The sequence below is a fragment of the Mustela nivalis genome (genome assembly GCF_964662115.1).
Source record: "Mustela nivalis genome assembly, chromosome: 4".
NCBI lineage: Eukaryota > Metazoa > Chordata > Mammalia > Carnivora > Mustelidae > Mustela > Mustela nivalis.
Genome location: NC_139023.1, coordinates 151,077,521 through 151,100,487, shown reverse-complemented (window position 1 = coordinate 151,100,487; position 22,967 = coordinate 151,077,521). Strand labels below are relative to the sequence as shown.

General features: G+C 39.2%; 1 protein-coding gene across 1 annotated transcript in view; it reads left to right on the top strand.

The window, feature by feature from the left end:
* Positions 1–10,085: 10,085 nt before the first annotated feature.
* Positions 10,086–22,967, top strand: part of PINX1 (PIN2 (TERF1) interacting telomerase inhibitor 1) — an 85,394-nt gene continuing 72,512 nt past the window's right edge. The window contains exons 1-4 of the mRNA XM_082726911.1: positions 10,086–10,294; positions 16,185–16,294; positions 18,029–18,121; positions 19,873–19,951. Of these exons, the coding sequence (XP_082583037.1) occupies positions 10,276–10,294; positions 16,185–16,294; positions 18,029–18,121; positions 19,873–19,951 (301 nt within the window). The 5' untranslated portion in view covers positions 10,086–10,275. The remainder of the gene's footprint in view (positions 10,295–16,184; positions 16,295–18,028; positions 18,122–19,872; positions 19,952–22,967) is intronic.

Sequence of the window (22,967 nt, the reverse complement as noted above, 5' to 3'; positions counted from 1 at the left end):
ATGGAGGATTAATAGAATCCTCAGAAGAGTCTTACCTCAGTCATGGGACCAGATTACACCCAAACTAAAAGACTAGTAGTTGCCACCTAAGAGAAATTAAGAGAAAGTCTTGAAAAGATCAAATTGTTCCCAGAAAACCTAACCTACCCCAGAACAAAATATTTAAAGGAATACAAATCCTCCAACACACAATAATATAGCACAGAATACTTGTCGTGGCATAAAAAGTCATCAGGTGTGTGAAGAAGCAGAACATATGAACCACAACCAAAAGAAAACCTTAAAAAGTATTTGGAAAATCAAAAAATAACAATAACCTTAACAAGAAATGACCTTAATGATGCAGGTATTATTGTCCTTTTGGCTTTTATTTTGTACATTAAGCTTTATTTATTTATTTGCGAGAGAGAGGCAGAGAGAATCTGAAGCAGACTTCACGCTGAGTGCAGAGCTACTGAGCCACCCAAGTGCCCTTCGGCACATATTTTTTAAAATTACTGAAATTATGGGGCACCCGGGTAGCTCAGTCAGGTAAGTGACTGCTTTCTGCTCAGGTCATGATCTGAGAGCCCCATATTGGGCTCTCTGCTCAGTGGGGAGCCTGCTTCTCCTTCTTCTTCTGCCTGCCACTCCCCCTGCTTGTGCTCTCTCTTCTCTCTCTCTCTATCAAATAAAGAAAATCTTACAAACAAACAAACAAACAAACTTACGGGAATGACATGAACTATGGATGACCAGATGTGGGTACAGCTTGGTAAGCATTTCCCCATGTGTGCTATTTTTTTCTTTCCCTCTTCTTCTTCTTTTTAGTGATAAGAACCAACACTCATTTGGGTTACCTCAAATAATAGAAAATGTATTATGAGAAAACCACCAGGTAATCACAGGCTGCTCAGCTAAATTGACCAAGGGAGGGGGAAAAAAAAAAAAGACAAATAATTGGACCTTGCAGAAAGTGAAGGAATGAGAATTGCTCAGAACCAGAGTGGCTCCAGCACATCAACAGAAGCTATGAATATTCCGAATGATGCCCCACCTTAACAAGCCTCACCCCTCACAATCTCCATATTCTTCCTCTTTGTGCATCATCTTGCTGCTTCTGTTGTACAGAATGGTTTCTGGCATGGATCATTCAAGTCACCTGACTTTCAACCAAACTGAGAACACTTTACATTAAGGGTTTGAGAACAGAGATGACAATGAGATCCATTCTCTTGGTTGTGATCCCATGACAGGACCCTAGCATTGTGAGGACATCCCTCTCACTACCTCTATTCATGTGGCTATGGATGAAAGCAGAGGCAATGCGGGTGAGTCTTCTTCAGTCAAAACTTGACTGTACTGGGTCACTATCCAAGAAAAAGTCAAATGTTGGGGTATATATATGTGAGCATCATCTGAACAGAAAGGATACTACAACAACTTCCTTCAGGACCACAGGCCCAACTTTTAGCTCTTGGCCATCAAGATGGGGCCATGCACGTCCAGCAAGTTTGTTCTAGAAGAAGAAGGGAATTGTTTTTAATGGGCCATTTCTCCATAAAACCCTGTAAAAGGAGTGAGGGTCTATCTACTATTGGATTTGTTTCTCTATCTTATTTAGAGGTTGGTACAATATTATCTTTGAGCCCTTGTATTTATGTAAATGAAAACATCCTGATCTTACACATTGCCAGTATTGTTTTTTGTCCCCAACATTCTATTATGAGAAATTTCCAGCATGAGGTGAAGCTGCAAGAACATCCACTGCAATTTTACTACACTTGTTGTATCACACATTCACACATTTATCCTCTCTCTATCCATTAATCCCACCTATTTTGGGGGCATTTCAGAGGAAATCACAGATATCAGAACATGTTCCCCTAAATAGTTCAGCATAAATGTTGTTACTTAAGTTTCAACGTTTGCTAACAGTGTTTTCCTTGTCTACACAATAAAATGTACAAATCACAAGAGAACACCTCTCAGTCCCCCCCCAAAAGGCATTGAACTGTGTAATCCAAATGGTTATCAAAATCTATGATGCCATCATCACCCTTGTTTCCCTGTGACCCTTCCCAGTCAATATGTACTCCACTCCCCCAGAGACAACAGGTGTTCTGATTTTTTCACACCTCGATTTGTTTTGCCCTTCTAGAATTTCATAAAAGATGGAATCATAGAGTGTTTACTTCTTTCATTGAGCACCATGTTTTTGAGATTAATTCAGGGAACAGCAAATTTTCTTTTAATATTTTTAGGTGGTAAATATTTTAGCCTCTGGGACCTATCTCTTGAAATTATCTAACTCTGCTGATGTAGCCAGAAAACAGCCCAACAAAAGATAAATGAGTGGGCCTGACTGTTCCAGTAAAACTTTGTTTACAAACACAAGTAGCCAGGCTGTAGGCCATGGTTTGACAAGCCCATTAAATGTCACTGTGTGAGCTTTTCCTCCAAGATCAGGAACAGGGCAGGGAAATCCACTATCACCACTGCTATTTAACATAGTACTAGAAGTCCTAGCCTCAGCAACCAGACAACAAAAGGAAATTAAAGGTATCCAAATCAGCAAAGAAGAAGTCAAACTATCACCCTTTGCAGATGATATGTTACTTTATGTGGAAAACCCAAAAGACTCCATTCCAAATCTCTTAGAATTTGTACGAGCATTCAGTAAAAATCAATGCACAGAAATCAGCTGCATTTCTCTACACCAATTATTATTAAGGACTCAATCCCATTTACAATTGCACTCAAAACCATGAGATACCTAGGATTAAACCTAACCAAAGAGGCAAAGAATCTGTACCTAGAAAACTATAAAGTATTCATGAAAGAAATTGAGGAAGACACAAAGAAATGGAAAAATATTCTATGCTCATGGATTGGAAGAACAAATATTGTTAAAATGTCTATGCTACCTAAAGCAATCTACATGTTTAATGCAATCCTTATCAAAATACAATTCTTTTTTTTTTCCAAAGAAATGGAACAAATAATCCTAAAATCTATATGGAACCAGGAAAGACCTCAAATAGCCAGAGGAATGTTGAAAAAGAAAGCCAAAGTTGGTGGCATCACAATTCCAGACTTCAAGCTCTATTACAAAGTTGTAATCATCAAGACAGTATGGTACTGGCAAAAAAGCCCAGACATATAGATCAATGGAATAGAATAGAGAACCCAGAAATATACCCTCAATTCTATGGTCACCTAATCTTCGACAAGGCAGGAAAGAATGTCCAATGGAACAAAGACAGTCTCTTCAACAAATGATGTTGGGAAAATTGGACAAACACATACAGAAAAATGAAATTGGACCATTTCTTTACACCACACACAAGAACAGACTCAAAATGGATGAAAGACCTCAATGTGAGAAAGGAATCCCTCAAAATCCTTGAGAAAAACACAGGCAGCAACCTCTTCGACCTCAACCGCAGCAACTTCTTCCTAGGAACAACGCCAAAAGCAAGGAAAGCAAGGGCAAAAATGAACTACTGGGACTTCATCAAGATCAAAAGCTTTTGCACAGCAAAGGAAACAGTTAACAAAACCAAAAGACAAATGACAGAATGGGAGAAGATATTTGCAAATCACATATTAGATAAAGGGCTAGTGTCCAAAATCTATAAAGAGCTTATCAAACTTAACACCCAAAGAACAAATAATCCAATCAAGAAATGGGCAGAAGACAGAACAGACAGTTCTGCAAAGAAGACATCCAGATGGCCAACAGACACATGAAAACGTGCTCCACATCACTCGGCATCAGGGAAATACAAATCAAAACCACAATGAGATACCACCTCACATAAGTCAGAATGGCTAAAATTAACAAGTCAGGAAATGACAGATGCTGTCGAGGATGTGGAGAAAGGGGAACCCTCCTACACTGTTGGTGGGAATGCAAGCTGGTGCAGCCACTCAGGAAAACAGCTTGGATGTTCCACAAAAATTTGAAAATAGAGTTACCCTATGACCCAACAATTTCACTATGGGTATTTACCCTAAAGATACAAATGTACTGATCTGAAGGGGAATGTGTACCCAAATGTTTATAGAAGCAATGTCCACAGTGACTGAACTATGGAAAGAACCTAGGTGTCCAACAACAGATGAATGGATAAAGAAGAAGTGGTATATATATACAATGGAATACTATGCATCCATCAAAAAAAATGAATCTCACCATTTGCAACGATGTGGATGGAACTAGAGGGTATTATGCTGAGTGAAATAAGTCAATCAGAGAAAGACAATTATCATATAATCTCCTTGATATGAAGAATTTGAAAGGCAACGTGGGGGGCTTGGGGGATGGGAAAAGAAAAAATGAAAAAAGATGGGATTGGGAGGGAGATAAACCATGAGACTCTTAATCTCACACAAAAAACTGAGGGTTGCTGGGGGTAGGGGGGTAGGGAAATAGTGGTTGGGTTTATGGACATTGGGGAGGGTATGTGCTATGGTGAGTGCTGTGAAGTGTGTAAACCTGGCAATTCACAAACCTGTACCCCTGAGGCTAATAATACATTATATGTTAACAAAAAATTTAAAAGAATTTTTAAATGTCATTGTGTTTCTATGGTTTGTTTGTCCTCACTACTTAGTATTCTGTTGTAGGAATGTGCCAATTTAATTATCCATTTTCCAGGTGCTGATCACTAATAATAATAATAATTATTATTATTAATTATAATTAATAGTTAATAGATAATAATTAACTATTATGAATAAAGTCTCAATGAACATTCTTGTACAAGTGTTTTTGTGAAAATATGCTTTCATTTCTTTTCTCTTGAGTAAATACAAAGGGGTGGAAATGCTGGGTCATAGGGTAGGTTTATTTTACTTCTATTCTAAATGCTTAGAAAATAAACAATAAAAAGAACAGCTGCCAGGAGTCAGTGTGACTTTTACTTCTCTTTCACCAGGGAGAGATAATTATAAGCATGTTCTGTAGAAATTTCTTCTTTCATTGAAACATCTCTCCCTCTACTACCCTTTCTTTCCTTTCAAAGTGGAATCATCACAAACTATAAAACAAAGTTTAACAAAGTTAAAATAAAAAAAATGTACTTTATACACCTATCTCTCCTACCTTGCTGCTTCTTTCTACTTCCTAGCTCAAACTGTCAAGAGGAAGACTGACCAGTTCAGCTGGTCACCATCATCCTCTAAATGCCACTATTTCAGTTATAGAAATTTTGAGATCATTCTTGACAAATTTCTCTCTCTCAACTCCAAAATATCCAGGTTATAGTCAATTCTCATCAACCTTACCTTCTAAAAAGTCTTTTGAATCCAACAACTCATCATCACTTTGACAACCCCCTTCATTTTTCACCTTAACTACAATTGCCTGATAATTGAACTCTCTATAAACACCTTTCTCCCTTCAGTTTGTTCTGTCCCTATAATAGCTCTAGGGACCTTTCAGAGACTACAGTGTGTGTTACTCCCCTACTTAAAAATTCTTAAATGGTTTCCCATAGCTCTTAAGACAAAGACCCAAATCCTTATTATGACCTACAAGGTCTTCTAAGAACTGGCCTTTACTCAATTCTTGGGCCTTTCCCTTGCTCTGCATTCAGCCATATCAAGTCCTGGAAGAGGCTATGTTTTAATTTACTTCTCACTTCCTTTTTTCCAAAGAGGATGGTATATAAGATCACTTTATTTCGCAGGGCAAAGTTTATGTAATAGACCCTGGACATACATGACACATTAGAAGCCAACTAGACATATGTTCATTATCAGCCAGAGAGCTGATCCTCTTCTAGAAGTGCTGTTTTTCATTGTGGGTTATGGTAACCAGGCAACATGCAGGGGATGGCCCTGGATGCCACATGGGACAAGCTGTTTTTCCCAAACTCTTATCCCCCAAACATACCCTCTTTACCAGTGAGGGCCTTTTATAAAAAGCCTTGTGGTTTTCATGAAGAGACTCCTGTGCATTATAGATTTGCCCAGCAACACTGCAAAATTTGAACTATTTTGGGTGGCTCAGTTGGTTAGGTGACTGCCTTCAGCTCAGGTCATGGTTCCAGGGTCCTGGGATCAGGCCCCATGTTGGGTTCCCTGCTCCTCGGGGGGGCCTGCTTTTCCCTCTCCCTTTGCCTGCCACTCCTCCTGCTTGTGTGCTCTCTCTCAATCTGTCAAACAAACAAACAAACAAAAAGTTGAAAGAAGAAAAGAATATCTATGGTAAAACTCTCTAAATCCCCCAAACAGCTATTTCCACACAGTCAGATATGGTGATAACAGACATCGATTGTTCTGGATTAATAATGAAAGTTTAAAAAGCAGACGAAAGCAGCATGGGCTCTGGCTGGCTGGCTCTCCCCTCAGGAGCCCTAAGCATTACCTGCTGTTGCCCTTCCAGATATGGTAGGCTTTTCACATCTTGGAATGCTTGATGTCATAGGTGACCATGTTGAAGTTGTCCCAAGCGAAGAGCTTCTTCTCCAGTGGCTTGTAGTCAATGAGGCTGCTGTATGGTTCATCAGTAAGATGGGGAGAGCCTTGCTGTGCCTCATGCCTATGCCAAAGGCAAAGCTGGCGTCAGGTGATGAGTAGCTGCTGACGGTGTACATGTGGTCACAGATGATGAAGACATTGGCCACTGACTGCTTACAGATGTTAGTCTCCAGGTTTGTTCAAGTTCCAGACTCTCTGGGTTCAGTTTGGAGAGGACAGTGGAGACTTTGGCCTCCTGTGTGCTGTACAATTCTCACTTCCATAAGGAAGCTTTCTTGAATTTTCCTAAGTTAAATCCCCTCTTATATTCTGTCCTAGCCTCATGTCTCTCTCTCTCTCCAGCATTTATCTCAGATCTCATTTTATATTTATGTATGTGGTTATTTGATTAATGTCTGTCTTCTATGCAAATTCAATGAGGATAGGGGTCATGCTGTTTTGTTCCCCTTTGTAACTCCAGCAGTGGACACAATGTCTGAAACAATAAGTATCTATTGAAGTAACCATTCTAACCTCTATTTCCTTTAGAATTATAACAGCACTTTATTGAGTACTGTATTGAGTGCTTTCTATGTGCCACAAGCCATTTTAAGTACTTGACATATATCATCTCATTGTTCCTCTTCATAAAGAGGAAGGAGACGGTAAAGTAATCTGACCAAAATACACAGTAGATTACCAAAGCTAGTAAGTGACAGAGTTAAGATTTGAACCTAGGAAGTCTGGCTTCAAAATCTCAGCTCCTTAATGTTATATTTTATTCCTATTAATGCTCATATCACTTATCTTTTTCAGATAAATTTTATGTCTTTCAGACCTGGAAATAATCTCAGTGATCATTCTTTTTTCATGATTGGACCAGTGATATCAAAAGAGGTGAATGACTTGCCCAAGATCACACTGCAAGCTGGTAGCAGAATTTAGACTCCCCCCTCCCTGCTTCCCCCCTCCCTGCACTGTACTAGCCTGGTGCCTGTTAGGAATGAGCTAAGTTTAACCAGCAAGATTCAGTTCTATATCTTTTATAGATAAAAATTTTAGTGATGGGGCACCAGGGTGGCTCAGTGGGTTAGGCCTCTGCCTTCGGCTCAGGTCATGATCTCAGGGTCCTGGGATAGAGCCCCCATTGGGCTTTTTGCTCAGTGGGAAGCCTGCTTCCCCCCTCCCCCTCTGCCTGCTTCCCTGCCTACTTGTGATCTCTCTCTCTCTCTCTCTCTCTCTTTCTCTGTCAAATAAATAAAATAAAACTTTAAAAAATATTTAAAAATTTTTAGTGATATATCTGACATATAGGGTAAAGATGTAGTAAAACATATGAGAATTCTTTTTTGCATTTGTAGAGAATGTGTAATGAGCTTTTCTAATTGTGTATGTGCAGTGGCAGGGCCAGGGGAGGAGGACTGATTGTGATTTGCCAGAGCTAAAGAAAAGAAGTAGCAATCATCTGTCTCTGATCTTGGTCTTTGCTTGACTGAAGGCAGAGAACTAAGTCAAAACCGAGTACCTCTTAGGTTCAGGTCTTTAGAGTATACTGAAAGCATTTGTCAGCCTTACTTAAACGTGTTCTTTATAAAGGACTTTTCTTGAACAGAAGAAAAAAGTGTATTTTAACCACAGTGTACTTTACTTTTGGTTGTTTGATGGCCTGCTGCATAAAGTCAAGTCTGTGGATCATCAGCACCCACATCCTTGGAAGCTTATTAGAAATGCAGAATTACTGGTCCCATCCTAGACCTGCTGAACCCGAAACTGCATCTTAGTAAAATCTTAAGATGATTCAAATGCACATTAAAGGTTGAGAAGCACTGCTCTGAGAGGGTCTGCCAAGAAAGAGACTGAAGAATAAAACTGAATGTCTTACATTGAATCACCTTATTTTTAAAAGAACAATATTCATTCCCAGCCGACAACTTAAAACATATAAATAGGATTCTATGTATTTTCCTAAAACCCAACACCTGACAGTAGCTTTTTTTTTTCAATAGATAATCCTCACAGTTTTTTTTCGTAGGCACAAGAAATGCTGGAGTTGGAACAAACCTAGGACATCATTAGTCTATCCTGCACTCACCCAAATGCAGAATACCTTCTCTAGGATTATTTTGCAGCCTCTAACTGAACATTTCCAGGAAAGGGAGCTCACCAAATCATAAGGCACAACCAATCCTTGCCATTCACTGCCGCACTTGACAATCTTAGTTTAGTTTTGACCGTTTATCACCTGGACCATGGCAACAGTGTTACAAACTTGTCTCAATCTTTCTGACCATCCAAAAGACAAAATGGTCTTCCTACAATCACATACCAACAAATGTGGTGCTTGAAAATTTTTACTTTCTTTTCAATTCACTATTTTCCACACTCATGTAACTATCTTTTATTTTCTCTGGCCTCATCAAACAGATCAACTAATTATCCAAAGATCTGGATGACCCTGCCTTTCTAAGTCCAACTTAGAGTCCAACTCCCTACCTTCATCTTGTTTTCTGTGGCACAACTTATGGGCTCCCTGACTTAGGTATAAATATTCCATTAATTTTTCCTCTCCTCAATTCCCCCAGCTCCTGGGTATTCACCAATAGCAGTAACTACTGCTTTTGTTTCAACAAGCAGTAACAATTTCTTTTGTTTCTTTTTTTCTGATTTTTTATGAAACTAGAGAAGTTAACTTTGCTTGCCTGACTCCTCATTAAAGGGCAAATTCATCTAGAACAGGAATCTAGTCCTTCATACAGCTTTTTGTGGTACCTGGCTGCTCTCTTTATGTTCTACTTGTGAGGGGAAAGACTTCTATCTATACTATCACCTGAAGTTTGCTGGAGAGTCACATGTACAAGAAGATGTCCTTTCTAAGATTCTCATCACCAGAATTTAATTAGAACTCCCCTGGAGACTGAGACACTTCAGTTAAAATTCACAAATGGCTATAGAGCCCCTGCCATACTCAAATTATTTTGCTAGGTGTTGGTATGGATAGAGAGATGATTACGACAAAGGCAAAGTTCCAGAATGCACGATATAAGAGAAGAAACAAAACAACTTAGTCTTGTTGAAGACATCATGTTAGAGACAAAATTTTTGCCACATTTTGTTATCTTCTTAACTTGGGATCCCACAGATAGATAGGTAGATATATAGCTACTTGACCTATTTGTCTCTCTCACAGGGCAGAGGTAGGACATTAAGAGAGGTAGGACACCACAGTGCAAGGTCTTCCCCTCCAGGAGAGTTTGTCAAACTCCTCATACACACCGTTTTAAAACGCTGACAGCCCTAAAGGCTGTTGTTTGCATATCTCTTTCCCCCGAGACTGTGAGCTAACAGAGGGTAGAGTTCCTGTTTTATTTCCGGAAACCATGCTTGACATTTAGTAATCAATACTGAGAATGATACAGGTAACCCCACTGAGCGCTTGCCCTGTGGCACCCACTCTCAGAAAGGGTTTAAGTATGGCCAATCATTTAGTACAGGAACTTGCTCAAGCGAATGAACCCATACCCTTCTGTCCACCGGCTTTAGATTTGGAGACCTCCGACCTCTTCCCCACGGCGTCCGCGCTCCCTCCCTTCCCAGAACTCCTTCGCCCCGCCCCTAGAACGTCCGCGTCCCGCCCACTCGCCCCCACGTGGTCCAGAGCCGGTCGCACGTCATTGACGTCACCAGCACGCGCCCTGGCCGCTCCTGTCCACCTGGTTTGCGAGTCCGGTGGTTTTAACTTTGCCGGGAGCTGGCAGCTCGGTAGCCGCTGGCAGGTCGATAGCCGCCACCGCTCAGGTCCGGACGCTCGAGGCGCCCCAGGTTCTCGACATGTCGATGCTGGCTGAGCGTGAGTGGAGGGCGCGAGGGGTGAAGGTTCCAGGTGACCCGCCCGGCGGGACCGAGTGGCGCGGGGTGCGGGTCGCCGGCGCGCAGCCGGGGGGCCGCGGGGGATGCCGGGGAACGGGGAAGCCGCGTTGGGCTCGCCCTGCCTGCCGCGGAGATACCCAGCCCAGCCTTTCCCGGAAGTTAGCTACCCGTCTGCTAGTGAAAGAGGCTGCGAGTGTCCACGTGGGACTCTAGTCCTTACGCTCAGATCTGGGCCCGCGCGCGGTGGTTCGAATGGGAGCCAGGACGCGGACCGGGCAAACCCTGAGCTGTTCCTTCAACTTCGTCGGGCTTTGGCCTCTTCTGGTTAAAAAGAGGCGGTTGGGCCACAGAATCTCTTCAGGCAGTGAAATTCCGTTCTCGAAGATGTATTGAACCCGGAGAAAGAAAAGCAAGGGGTTTAGAAGCATCAAACACAAGAAATTAGCCTTTGTTAGGGGATGCAGGACTAATGAGTGATTCTAAGTAAGACGGGCGGTTTGGACTTAGTTGGCATTGTTAACATTCTTGCATGACAGATGTGTTGGCTGCAGCGCTGCATCCTACTTCAGTTTGCCTTTGACTTTTATCTTCACTTTGTAAAGCTCCTTAATTCCCTCTCTTCACAGGCAGACTTCTGAGCGGTATCTGTAGCCAAGGGTGCCTGCCACCAGATGGCAGTCGTGCTTTGGGCATGAAAAGTGTGTAGTGTGCAATGAACAGGAGCAGCTGGCTTTAACAGACCGACAGCAGCCACACGAGTATTCTGTGAAATAAATGCTGTCGGCATCCTCTTATCTAAGCAGGTGGGAGAATGGGAGCACACAACGTAAGGGAGAAGGCACCGTTCCAATTTTACAGGGCTAAAATCCAGGTTTAGAGGAAAATAATTTGCCCTGAGTGGTTGAGCTAGAAAGTGACAAATTCAATGTAGTTATCTCTGTGTCTTTACCTTTTTGTCACTGAGCCAGCAGTTTCCTATTGTTTTTGAAGAATATGTTTTAGACTGACTGGGCTCTGTTTCTTCATTTGTGGAACTTGGGCTGCTAGGATCTCTTCTGATTTATTTTCTGTGATATATGCTTAATTCAGCATGCACATTAGCCCTGGCTCTGCTATTCATTTATGTCTCTTTCCATGATCAGTTTCTGCAGAGCTATTAAAAAACTTATTTTATTATCTTCATTACTAGGTTGTCTTAAAAAAATCAATGAGATGGCAAACATAAAAACATTTCAGAGTATGAAATGCTTGTTATACAGATGTGAAATGCTGTTTGTAGACATCAGTAATTCAAATTGCAAGATTTCAAGGAATATTTCAGTTCTCTCCCCACCGTGACTCCAAATTTTCAAATCTTTGCCATAATAATATATTTTGTTATCTTTTAAAATAACATGCTAAGTTTATGCCTTTGGCATCCCTTGTGATGGATTTTTAGGACTGGTGTTCTTATTTTATTTTTTAAATAGATTTGTTTATTTATTTTAGGGAGGAGAGAGGGAGAGAACCTCAAGCATACTACCTACTGAGTGCAGAGCACTTGGGACCCTGAGATCATGACCTGAGCCAGAACCAAGAGTCAGATGCTCAACCAACTAAGCTTCCCAGGCACCCCAGAACTGGTGTTCTTATTTTAGAAGTAAGAAAATAGGGGCACCTGGGTGACTCAGTGGGTTAAATCTCTGCCTTCTGCTCAGGTCATGATCTTAGGTCCTGGGATGGAGTCCCGCATCGGGCTTTCTGCTCCGCAGGGAGCCTGCTTCCTCCTCCTCTCTCTCTCTCTCTCTCTCTGCCTGCCTCTCTGCCTACTTGTGATCTCTGTCAAATAAATAAATAAAATATTTTTTAAAAAAGAAGTAAGAAAATAGGAGTAAAGAAAAGACCTAGTCTCATAATTTCAATCCCTTGCAATTATTTTTTTCTGATAGTTTATAAAATTGGAGTGATTCTTTAGGTATAGTTTTGTTTTCTCCCTCACTTAACATTAGTGAAAATTTTCAATTCATTAGGCATGCTGTTTCCTCTGTTTTCCATTGCCATATGGACTATACTTTGTTTTCTTTTCTTTTTGCCATAGGCACTTATCCTATTTTTAAAATCTAGAAGTTTTTTTTTTTTTGTTTCTCAGAAATATTTTTATTTAATGTTTTTGTAATTATCAAGTGTTATTTTCTTGGGTCTCCCTTATGCAAGACAAGAAATCTAGATTACATAAACCTTCCCTGTGTAAGACAAGAATTTAATTTGTTGATCTCACTTCCCAGGCGTTACATCATCTGGAGTTTCAGACCTGGATTTTTATCAAGTTATTACTTTTTTCATAGATTCTTTCTTTCTTAAGACCAGTTTTTGGTACTTCCAATCATCATATTTGTAGTCAAGTCACACTATGGTTAATGGATTTTAATGTTCATGTTATTAAGATTTAATATTGCAGTTTCCTTAATTTTGAATATATTCTTGAATTTTTTTAAAAAACAATATATGGTACATGGATGGTATATTTTGAGGACAATATCTTCAATATCTTGAAGTGTCCTTTGAAAAAGAAAAAAAAGACAAAACTTCTGTCCCATTACTCTTGGAACTCAACACACCTTTCAGAGTAAGCTGTATCCTGACATAAGCCAGGTGGTATTAGGCATGGAGTGATTGGAAAGTCAAATCTGTTACAGCTGTTGTATGGAGAGTTGTTTATTGGGGCTACTGCAAGAGTATCCTGATGGAACCATCTACAGTTAGATCTTTAAATAAGAGGAGTCCTTGCTAGAGGATAGTTAAACACATCATCCCAAGTAGTGATCTGCAGATTCAGGGTATTCTACTGTTCCATATAGTGTCAGGCATCCCCAAGACCATCCCAGATTTAGTGATTTGCTCAAATTCAAGATACAGGACTCAGCAGAAAGTTGTACTGAGCCATGATGAAGATTTATTACAGTTAAAGGATACAGAATGAAATCAGCAAATGGAAAAGATATCTGGAGCTAAGTCCAAGGGAAACCAGACACAAGCTTCCAGAGTTCCCTTTCAGTGTGGTTACACAGGACATGCTTAATTGCCCCAGTACAAGTTGTGACAGCACTTGTATAGTGTTGCAAACCAAGGAAGTTAGGGACTGGCGTCATGTTTACTGGGGGCTGGTCATGTAGGCAGGCTCTGCTTGGCATGTGCCAAATTCCAGACTCCCAGAAGGAAAGCCAGGTATTTAGTATAAGCCATATTGTTTGTATAAACAGGCATAGTGAATCCTTCCTCAATTCTGAGAATGCCAGGAACCCTACTGAAACCCAAGTTCCCAGCCAAGATGCCAACTTTGTAAGCAAGCCTTTCAAAGGATAGCAGTGAGGCCTGCTATGTTCTGTTTTGCACACAGGGTTAGCAAAGCTGACTTCTAAGCACAGAGTAACTGTGTAATAAGAAAAACAAAGCGCATGTAAATCTTGATCCAGTCTGAACAGACCAGTGACAGTCTTTTTTCCTTGCCAGGATTTCCCAAACCTGGAAACTTCTACAGCACTAGAGCCAGAGAGTGTTTCAGGGAAGTAAGGTTCTGATCAAATAAATTTGGGAAACATGGCATGCCTGCTTTGCCCTGGGAGGAGCTACACATCTGCATATTAAACATTCTGGGAAAGTCTGTAATATGGAACACTGTTAAATTTTGTTTCACCCATTTTTGCCTTTTTTTATTTTAATGGGACCTCCCCCCTTTAACATCCTCATTGGGGAAACCCTGTCCTACTCCATTGTTTGAGGATACCTGACATTTCTGCAAGGAAAAGAAACTGACCTTGGGGATCTTTTGTATAAGGCCTCTAGTCTGCTGTATACACATATGTAACATAAACTGTTGTAGTTCTTATTGCAAAGAGTGGCCTTATTCTTTCTCAAAAATGTCCCCTTCATATAAGCCCTATTCCGAACCCCCTGGCAAGCACTGAATAGAGGCATGAGTTCTGACGCACACACCAGTAAACAGCCTCACAGAACACTGGTTAACGAAGCTCATTATCTGGCATGTTGTTTATTAGTAGAGGCAATAGTTTGCAACCTCTGAACAAGCTCTCAAGGTCCGTTGTAGGAGGATGTCAGGTAGTCGAGCTTCTAAGACTCCAAACTCATCTAAAGGGGGTTGCTGCACATAGCAGTCTGCCATTCTTAAAGAAAGAAGGGATGGAGTGAGGGAAAAAGGAAGGAAGGAACAAAAAGATGGACTAAGTTACAGGCTCTTGTTGATAGTGAGATTCTGTACTTTGGTTGCTGCCATAGATGAATAATAATGACATTTGACCTGCAAATTTCTCACTTGGCCACAATATACTCTGGGGGTTCGTGTTCTTGTTTTGTGAACTTTTGAGGTTCTCTATCTCTGCAGTAATTTTCCTTACAGTGATGGGGTGATTAAGCATCTGCCTTTGGCTCAGGTCATTATCCCGGAATGCCGCCTCTGCCCTCTCTTGTGTGCGCACAGGAGTACGCTCACTTGCTCTCTCTCGCTCTCTCAAATAAATAAATAAAATCTTAAAAAAAAGACCTACAGTGATAAATTTGAGTTCCTAACACTGTTATTGATATGCATTAAAAAATTCTTAATATGAAGAGATTCAAAGCAATTCCCTTAATTGTATTCCTTCCTTCCTTTCTTCCTTTCCTCATTTCTTTTTTCCTTTCTTTCTTCAAATTTACTCATATATTCATTCACATGTTTCCTGAACACTTGCTATGGGTGCAGTGTTTTCTACTTCTTGCAATGAAACATAAAAAAGAATCACACAAATATGAGCCATAAGGAAATGATGGTCTAATAGAAAACATCAGGAAAAAAAAAAAAAAAAGATAACATCAGAGATGGGTGTAAATGGCTGCAATACAGAAGAATGTAAGTTAAATGCCAGAAAAGCAGATAACTTATACTGGAAGTTCAGAGAAGGGGTCATGTGGCTTTAGGGTATTTGAATGACAAAGGATCTATAGTATTATGTAGTATATATGATATATTGTATACAATATTATATATAGTATAGGATCTAAGAGTATCTATAGATCATGTGTGTGGAGGGTACAGTTGACCTCCCCAAGATCATTATGACTGTGGATTAAGAGTATAAGCTTTGGGGACACCTGGGTGGCTCAGTGGGTTAAAGCCTCTGCCTTTGGCTCAGGTCATGATCCCAGGGTTCTGGGATTGAGCCCCTCGTTGGGCTCTCTGCTCTGTGGGGGAGCCTGCTTCCTCCTCTCTCTGCCTGCCTCTCTGCCTACTTGTGATCTGCCAAATACATAAATAAAAATCTTAAAAACAATGAAAGTATAAGCTTTGACATCAGTTGAACCTTGGTTTGTATAGAGGCTCTGATTTTTGCTTGGGGCCATTAGGCACATTTCTTTCTCTAAGCTTCAGATTTCCTCATCTGAAAAATGGAGATCAGAATACCCATCCTCACTGGGTTACTGTGCAAATGAAGTATAATGCATGGAGAGCATTTGGTCCGTGCTGTACACCAAGGAAAGCTGGAGTGGTGGCTGCTCCTGGTGTCAATGCCCATGAAGACAGGTGCTTTCAGCTGCTGCCTTTATCTGAGTCTGGGAGGCCAGGTGATGGCATTCATGTATTTCTGTTTGTCATGTATGGAGGGAACATTGTTATTCTTAGGCCAGTTTGTATATTGAGAATATACAGTTATTGGGAAAACCAGTGTAAGTGGTCTAATCTGATATTTCATCTGCTGAATCCAATATCTGTATCTAATAAAACATATCATTTGTCACATTTTTTGCAAGCATGTGTGTATGTAATAGGTTTTGTGAGTATTTGTGTTGTATTTTCCAGGTGTGAAAGGTAAACTGATGAGATACTTTGCCATTTCCAGGTCGGCGGAAGCAGAAGTGGTCTGTGGATCCAAGAAACACTGCATGGAGCAATGATGATTCTAAGTTTGGCCAGAGGATGCTAGAGAAGATGGGGTGGTCTAAAGGAAAGGTACAGTGGAAAAGAACAAAACAAATTGGAGCCATGCAAAAAGGCCAATCAGGAGGATGCATCTTTCTTTGAAGACTGGGAGAAATTTATGTTTTAGATGAATAACTGATTTTGGAGAAATAACTAAATTGTAATGATAAAGTTAGAATTGAACACAGATGTCAGTTTTCTTTATCGCTTAAACTGCCGTGTTAGCATCTTTCAGAAATTGCACCTTTTAATTAGCTGCACTTAGAATCATACTTAAATCCATCAGGATTTTATATTGCTTAGAGTAATACTTTATTTCCCTTTATAGCTTAGAATACACATTTTTTCATTTTCCTTACACTCCATTTATTCCCAACTGTAATAGGTTTCTACTGATATCTTTGTTTTTAAATGGTTCTCACAGAGGTCTTTAATGACCTTTAATGACAAATCCAGTGGATCCTTTTTTGTTCTCACATTGCTTAGTCCCTTAGCAGCATTTGGCTGTTGACTATTGTAATTGTATAGTAATACAATTCTATATTGTATTGTATAGTAATTGACTCTTCTTGAAATACTTTTGTCTTGGCTTCCACATACTACCCTCCTCTCTCTTTTTTCCTTCTCCCTCACTGGCCACTCCTAAATGTGTTGCGGCTCTTCCTCTTCCAGGCTTTGGAGCTTTGGAGCTCCTCAAGGTTCAGCCCCAGGCTTTTTCTGTACTCTGCTCAGGTGAGCTCTTTCATTCCAGAACATGCTTGGGAGTTGTCTAAATTCTGAATGCTTTTCTACATCTGGTCCAGAAATGTCCTCTGAACTTCACATTTGTAAATTTACCAGCCTGCTTGACATTTTCACTTGAGTGTCTCAAGTTCATCTTTTTTTGATAAATTCTTGATCCACCCCACCGCCCTGCTCACCCTAGTCTTTTCCTTCTCAGGTCTTCTCCATTTTTGCAAATGGGCATGCTTAGTTCCTCTACCTCTTTCATTTCTCACCTCCCTAGTCATTACTCTTCTCACCCTGGGACTCTGTCCTAAGCCACAGACCATGGTCATCTCTTTCCCTGATCACTGTGGCAGCCTCATAGCTGCTTCCCTCCCCTCCCGCTTTTCTACCTCTGGGCCATTTGCCAAACAACAACCACAATACCTTCTAAAGTACAGAAATTAGATTGTGGCATTCCCTTGCATAGAAGTTCAGTGGTTTCCCATTGTTTTAAAAAATTAAATCCAAATTCCTAGCATAATTTCCAAGGTCCTGTGAGGTTTATCTTCTTCTATTATCTTACTTTCTCTTAATCCACTTACCTGGAATGGTGCTGGTTACCTTTTAGTTTCTTAGTATACCAACTTCTCTGGGACCTTAGATGAGTGTTAATTAATGCAGGGGACTTGGTATCTCCTCTTCCTACTTTCTCAGTGTTGTTTTATAAAATTATTTAATGGAGAGAACCATAGATTTGCAGTATCTCTAATGGGCTTCCTTTGGTTTGGTGATAGTACTCTGATTTTGAGCATCATGAAAAGACCTATTCTTCGTAGTGGTGGAGTGGGTGTCAGTTTGAAGGAGTATTCATTATTGTGAATGTATTGGTATTACAGACATACTTTGTAAGAATCCATTAGACTATGTCCTTTTTGAGGGTAAGGATATTGCCTCACTCCTGGATATTTATTAATCAAATGGGTGATAAAGGAGGAAAGATGCGATTTGTCTTGATACTTGATAAGAATGCTAACATACTTCTGTTGATCTCCACAGGGTTTAGGGGCTCAGGAGCAAGGAGCTACAGATCATATTAAAGTTCAAGTTAAAAATAACCACCTGGGACTTGGAGCTACAATCAATAATGAAGTGAGCAACAGTGTATCTACTGGGGGTTTTCCTTGCATGATTTGCTTTTTTTAAATAAATATAAACATTTTAATCCAATCAAATTGTTCAGTGTTCAACTATTCAAGTGTGTATCTTTCATGCTGTGGTTAACTAAAGAGCCCATAACTAAGCTGTCTCTTCATCATGTCAGTGCCTTCACCTTGGCCTTACTGTCCTTATGGGATTCTTTACTTGCTTATGTATAAGAGATCCAAATTAGCTTTATTGTTAAACTTTAAAAAAATGTACTTTTTTTAGAATATTTATAATTCTGTACGCATTTCAGTATAGAAGAGCATTTTCATCTTTACCTTTGTTCCGACATTTGCTTACATTATTAAAAGGCAGTGGTGTTTGGTTTCAGAAAGAAGCGAAAAGTTTTCTCGGCAAGAAAGTGGTGACCTTTTTATGTCCAGTTGTTGATTTCTGACTGCTGGTATTCAGTGGCTGAATTTATTCACATTTCCCCTTAAATACCAGTAGCTTTGGAAAAAATAACACCATTATTAAAAATTAATGGCCCATCATGCTTTTCATTTTCAGTATTACTGTTTACCTTAGAAAGTGTCTAAGCTGAAAGCTTTGTTCTTAAATTTTTATGGCTAACAGAATCTGATAGAAAATCAGGAGAACTGCTTTAGGTAAACCAAATTATTTTTATTCAATATACTGAGTAATAGACCCAAGGTAGTAATCTTGTTGAGTGATAGACTAGAGTAGCTAACATTTTCTGGACTAATAGCTAAAATTGTAAACCACTAAACAAAGAGTTTATATGAGGTTGGTTTTTGAAGGTAATTGTTGAGAGATAGATGTATGGATAGACTTAATTTTTTAGGAATTTGCCTAGTAAACTTAATTTATTATGCCTTAACCCTTAGCATTCTTAAAAAGTATGTGTGAGATAATTCTTAAACTGATGCCTTGCTTCCCATTGGTTCAGATTGTTTTGAAGAGGCCCATTCTCTTTTAAAGTCCAATTGTTTTTGTTAGCATGAACATATTAGCACCACCTTACAAGGTGCTGACTGATCCAGGGAACTTGAGAGTCTTTCCTACTCCTTTCCTCAGGGTTGTTTTGTAAAATTGGGTTTGATGCGAGCAAATAGAATTGGGCAAGATATTTTAAGTGCAGATGATCCAAGAAGAGAGCCCTGAAGTCTGTCACTGCTTTTTTCCTTTGACCTACGCCCATAGTGAGAGAAAAATAAACATTTTATTTTGCTTTATTTTAATGCTTAGCACAGAGGTTGCCTGTTGATAATTTGATTATAAGTGGGCTGTTGATTAGCTATCCACATTTGAAATCAGGAGTTAAGCTTCCAAGAAGCCCATTTTTTAAAAAAAATTTTGAATTTTGAATTTTTTTAAATATTTATTTGAGAGAGAGGGAGAGAAAAAGTCTCAAGCAGACTCCCCACTGAGTGGGGAGCACTTCATGGGGCTCAGTTTCACAACCCTGAATCATACATGATCTGAGCTGAAATCAAGAGTTGGATTCTTAACCAGCTGAGCCACCCGGATGCCCCAAAGTCTGTTTTTCATATTAATATAACTAAATTACATTTCAAATTTATATTATTTCTTCATTCAAATTTATAACATACTATTTTGATGAAACTTTTAAATTTCACATTAACAACCAGATTTCCTTGATTCCAAAATATATTTTTATCTCAACTGGTATATGTAAACTACAGTCTTGCCTTTGATTTTTTGGATATTTTCAGGATAACTGGATTGCTCATCAGGATGATTTTAACCAGCTTCTGGCTGAGCTGAACACTTGCCATGGGCAGGAAATAACAGGTAGGAAAAATCTTTGCTTTGTTATCCATTCGATCTATGGAAGACATAATGTCTTAATTTAAAACATTTTTATTAACTTTTTTTACTGTAAGCATAATATATCTGAAAATTAATTGAAGCTATTATAAATAGTTATTTCTGTATGCATTTTAATGGTGCTTTCACCATTTTTTTCCCCGTAGAAGTTTGAGAATGACAAGATAAATCCATTCAGTTTACAGTCAAGTGATCTTTCCAGGGATCCTTGTGTGTGACTAAAAACTTATTTTGTTGTTGTTGTTGTTATTGTTGTTTTTCATGTTTTATTTTCTTTTTATTTTCTTTATTTATCTATTTTTTCACCATAGCACATACCCTCCCCAATGTCCATTACCAGCCACCCCATCCCTCCTACCCACCTCCACTCTAGCAACCAAAAACTTGTTTTTAAAATACAAAACAAGAAAAAAAAAATACAAAGCAATAAACACCAAGTGGGACCACAAACCAGCAGCTGGCAAAGGCTTAATAGAAAAACCTCTTTTGTATTGAGTCTACCTCGTGAAATTTATTGTATTTTGAATATATGTCAGAAATTCAAAATGCTCAGGTATATAGTAAAATTTGTTACAATGGCTCAGTACTAGAAATTGTATATCCAGGGCCTGGGAACTGGAAATGAAACAATTGAATATTGGACATTCCATATTAAATTAACAGAAAGATAATGCTGTTGAGGGGAAGGGCATAGATGGTATAGTCCTCAAACTTATAGGCCTTTGGTCGAATTTTAGAGTTTAAGGGACTGTTTTCGTCACATGGCTCTTTGGAAGGCAAGGATGTAACTTCAGTTAATTGTGCTGGATATTCATTGAAGAAATCTAGACTGTTAGCTCTTCTGCAAGCAGATTTTTAAGAATAGTGGTAAAATATACATAACATAAAATTAACCATCTTGACCATTTTTTAAGTGCACAGATCAGTAACATTAAGTACATTACACTGTTGTGCAACCACCACACCATCCATCCATAAAACCCTTCATCTTATATGAAACTTTCCCCCATTGAATGCTAACTCCCTATTCTTCTCTCTGTCTCAAGCCATTGAGAGACTTTTGGTCTCTTGGTTTGACTACTCTTTGTACCTCATATAAGTGGAATCACAGAGTATCTGTACTTTTATGTCTGGATTATTTTCCTTAATATAATGTTGTCAAGGTTCATCCATGTTTAAGGCTCAGTAGTGTTTCATTGTATGTATAGACTACATTTGATTATCATTCATCCTTCAGTGGACACTTAGGTTGTACTTCTTGAGCATTGTGAATAATGCTGCTATGAACAGGAATGTATGAATGTCTCTTCAAGTCCCTGCTTTCAGTTCTTTTGGGTGTATATCTAGAAGTGGGACTGCTGAATCTCATGGTAATAAGATTCTATGTTTAAGTTTTTGAGGAACTGCCATAGTATTTTCTGTAATGGCTACACCATTTTAACATTCACAGCAACAGTGCACAAGGCTTCCAGTTTTTCCATATTCTTGCCAGCACTTGTTTTTCTGGGTTTTTGATTTCGTGTGGTTTGCTTTTGTTTTGTTTTTTTGTTTTGTTTTGTTTTGTTTTTTGATAGCAGACATCCTGATGGGTGTGAGGCGATACCTCATTATGCTTTTGATTTGCATTTCCCTAGTGACTAGTTATGTTCAACATCCTTTCATATACTTGATTGCTGTTTCTATGTCTTTGGAAAGATGTCTTCAATTCCTTTGCCCCTTTTTTTTTTTTTTTAAAGATTTTATTGATTTATTTGTCAGAGAGATAGAGAGAGTACAGGCAGGCAGAGTAGCAAGCAGAGGCAGAGGGAGAAGCAGGCTCCCTGTAGAGCAAGGAGCCTGATATGGGACTCGATCCCAGGACGCTGGGATCATGACCTGAGGTGAAGGCAGTCGCTTAACCGACTGAGCCACCCAGGCATCCCAGTTTTGCCCCTTTTTGAATTGGGGTTTTTTTTGTTGTTGTTGAGTTGTATTCTGCAAACATTTTTATAAGGAATTTCTTTCTGTTCCCTATGCATAATATTTGGCTTGTAGTAAACTGTCAAAAGATATTTGTTAATTGAAGGAGGAAGAACTTTGTGGAATAAAATTAAAAATTAGCCAAGTTCAGCAAACTTTGTTGAGCTGTGTTCTGGATCCTAAGTTAGACATGAGGATATGTAACTATGTGGGACAATCCCTGCTTAGGGGGTAGCTAGCAGGATATGCTGATAATTGGTAAAATTATAGTGTGATTCCAACTCTGCAAAGATTTATTGCAATGCTGCTTGTGTGACCTTGAGTAAACTACTGAACATCTCTGTCTCTTCATTCTTGGTGGAGGGGAAATAATACTACCATCCTCAGAAGGTGATTGTAAGAATTAAATATATTGCTATAACTAAAGTACTTTGAACACTGCCTAACCTATGGTAGGTACTTAATGACTATTAGCTGCTATAATCTTTATTATTGTTGTTATTTGTATTTCCTCTGATTATTTATAGTAATTAGAATATAGTGTCACCAAGAAAGAATGATACTTATAGGTGGATGGATTTGGGCTTGATACTTAGGCTATTTCTAGTTGTCATTAATGAAATCAAAGGCAATAGTGTGGTTTCTCCCTAGGTAAAAAAAATAGAACGCTCTTAAGATAATAAACATTATAAATAGCTGTACTTGTTGGCAGTAAGATAAAAATAAAACTTGAGATCCTTATACAACTGATGGATCATCTTCAGTTATTATAAAGTAAAAAAAAGGAAGATGAAAAACCATATGTGTGGCATGCCTTTGTAGAAAAATATAGAGAGGAAATGCATGTGTGTGGGTTGGGTATATATCAGTGGCTTTCATCTGGGGGTGATTTTGGCAATGTCTCGAGTCATTTTTGGTTGTCACAAAAAACAAAAAATGAGGGGCAGGGTGCTTCTGGCATCTAGTATAGAGGCCAGCAACGCTGTTTAATATTCTATAGTGCACAGGGATGGCCCCCGAT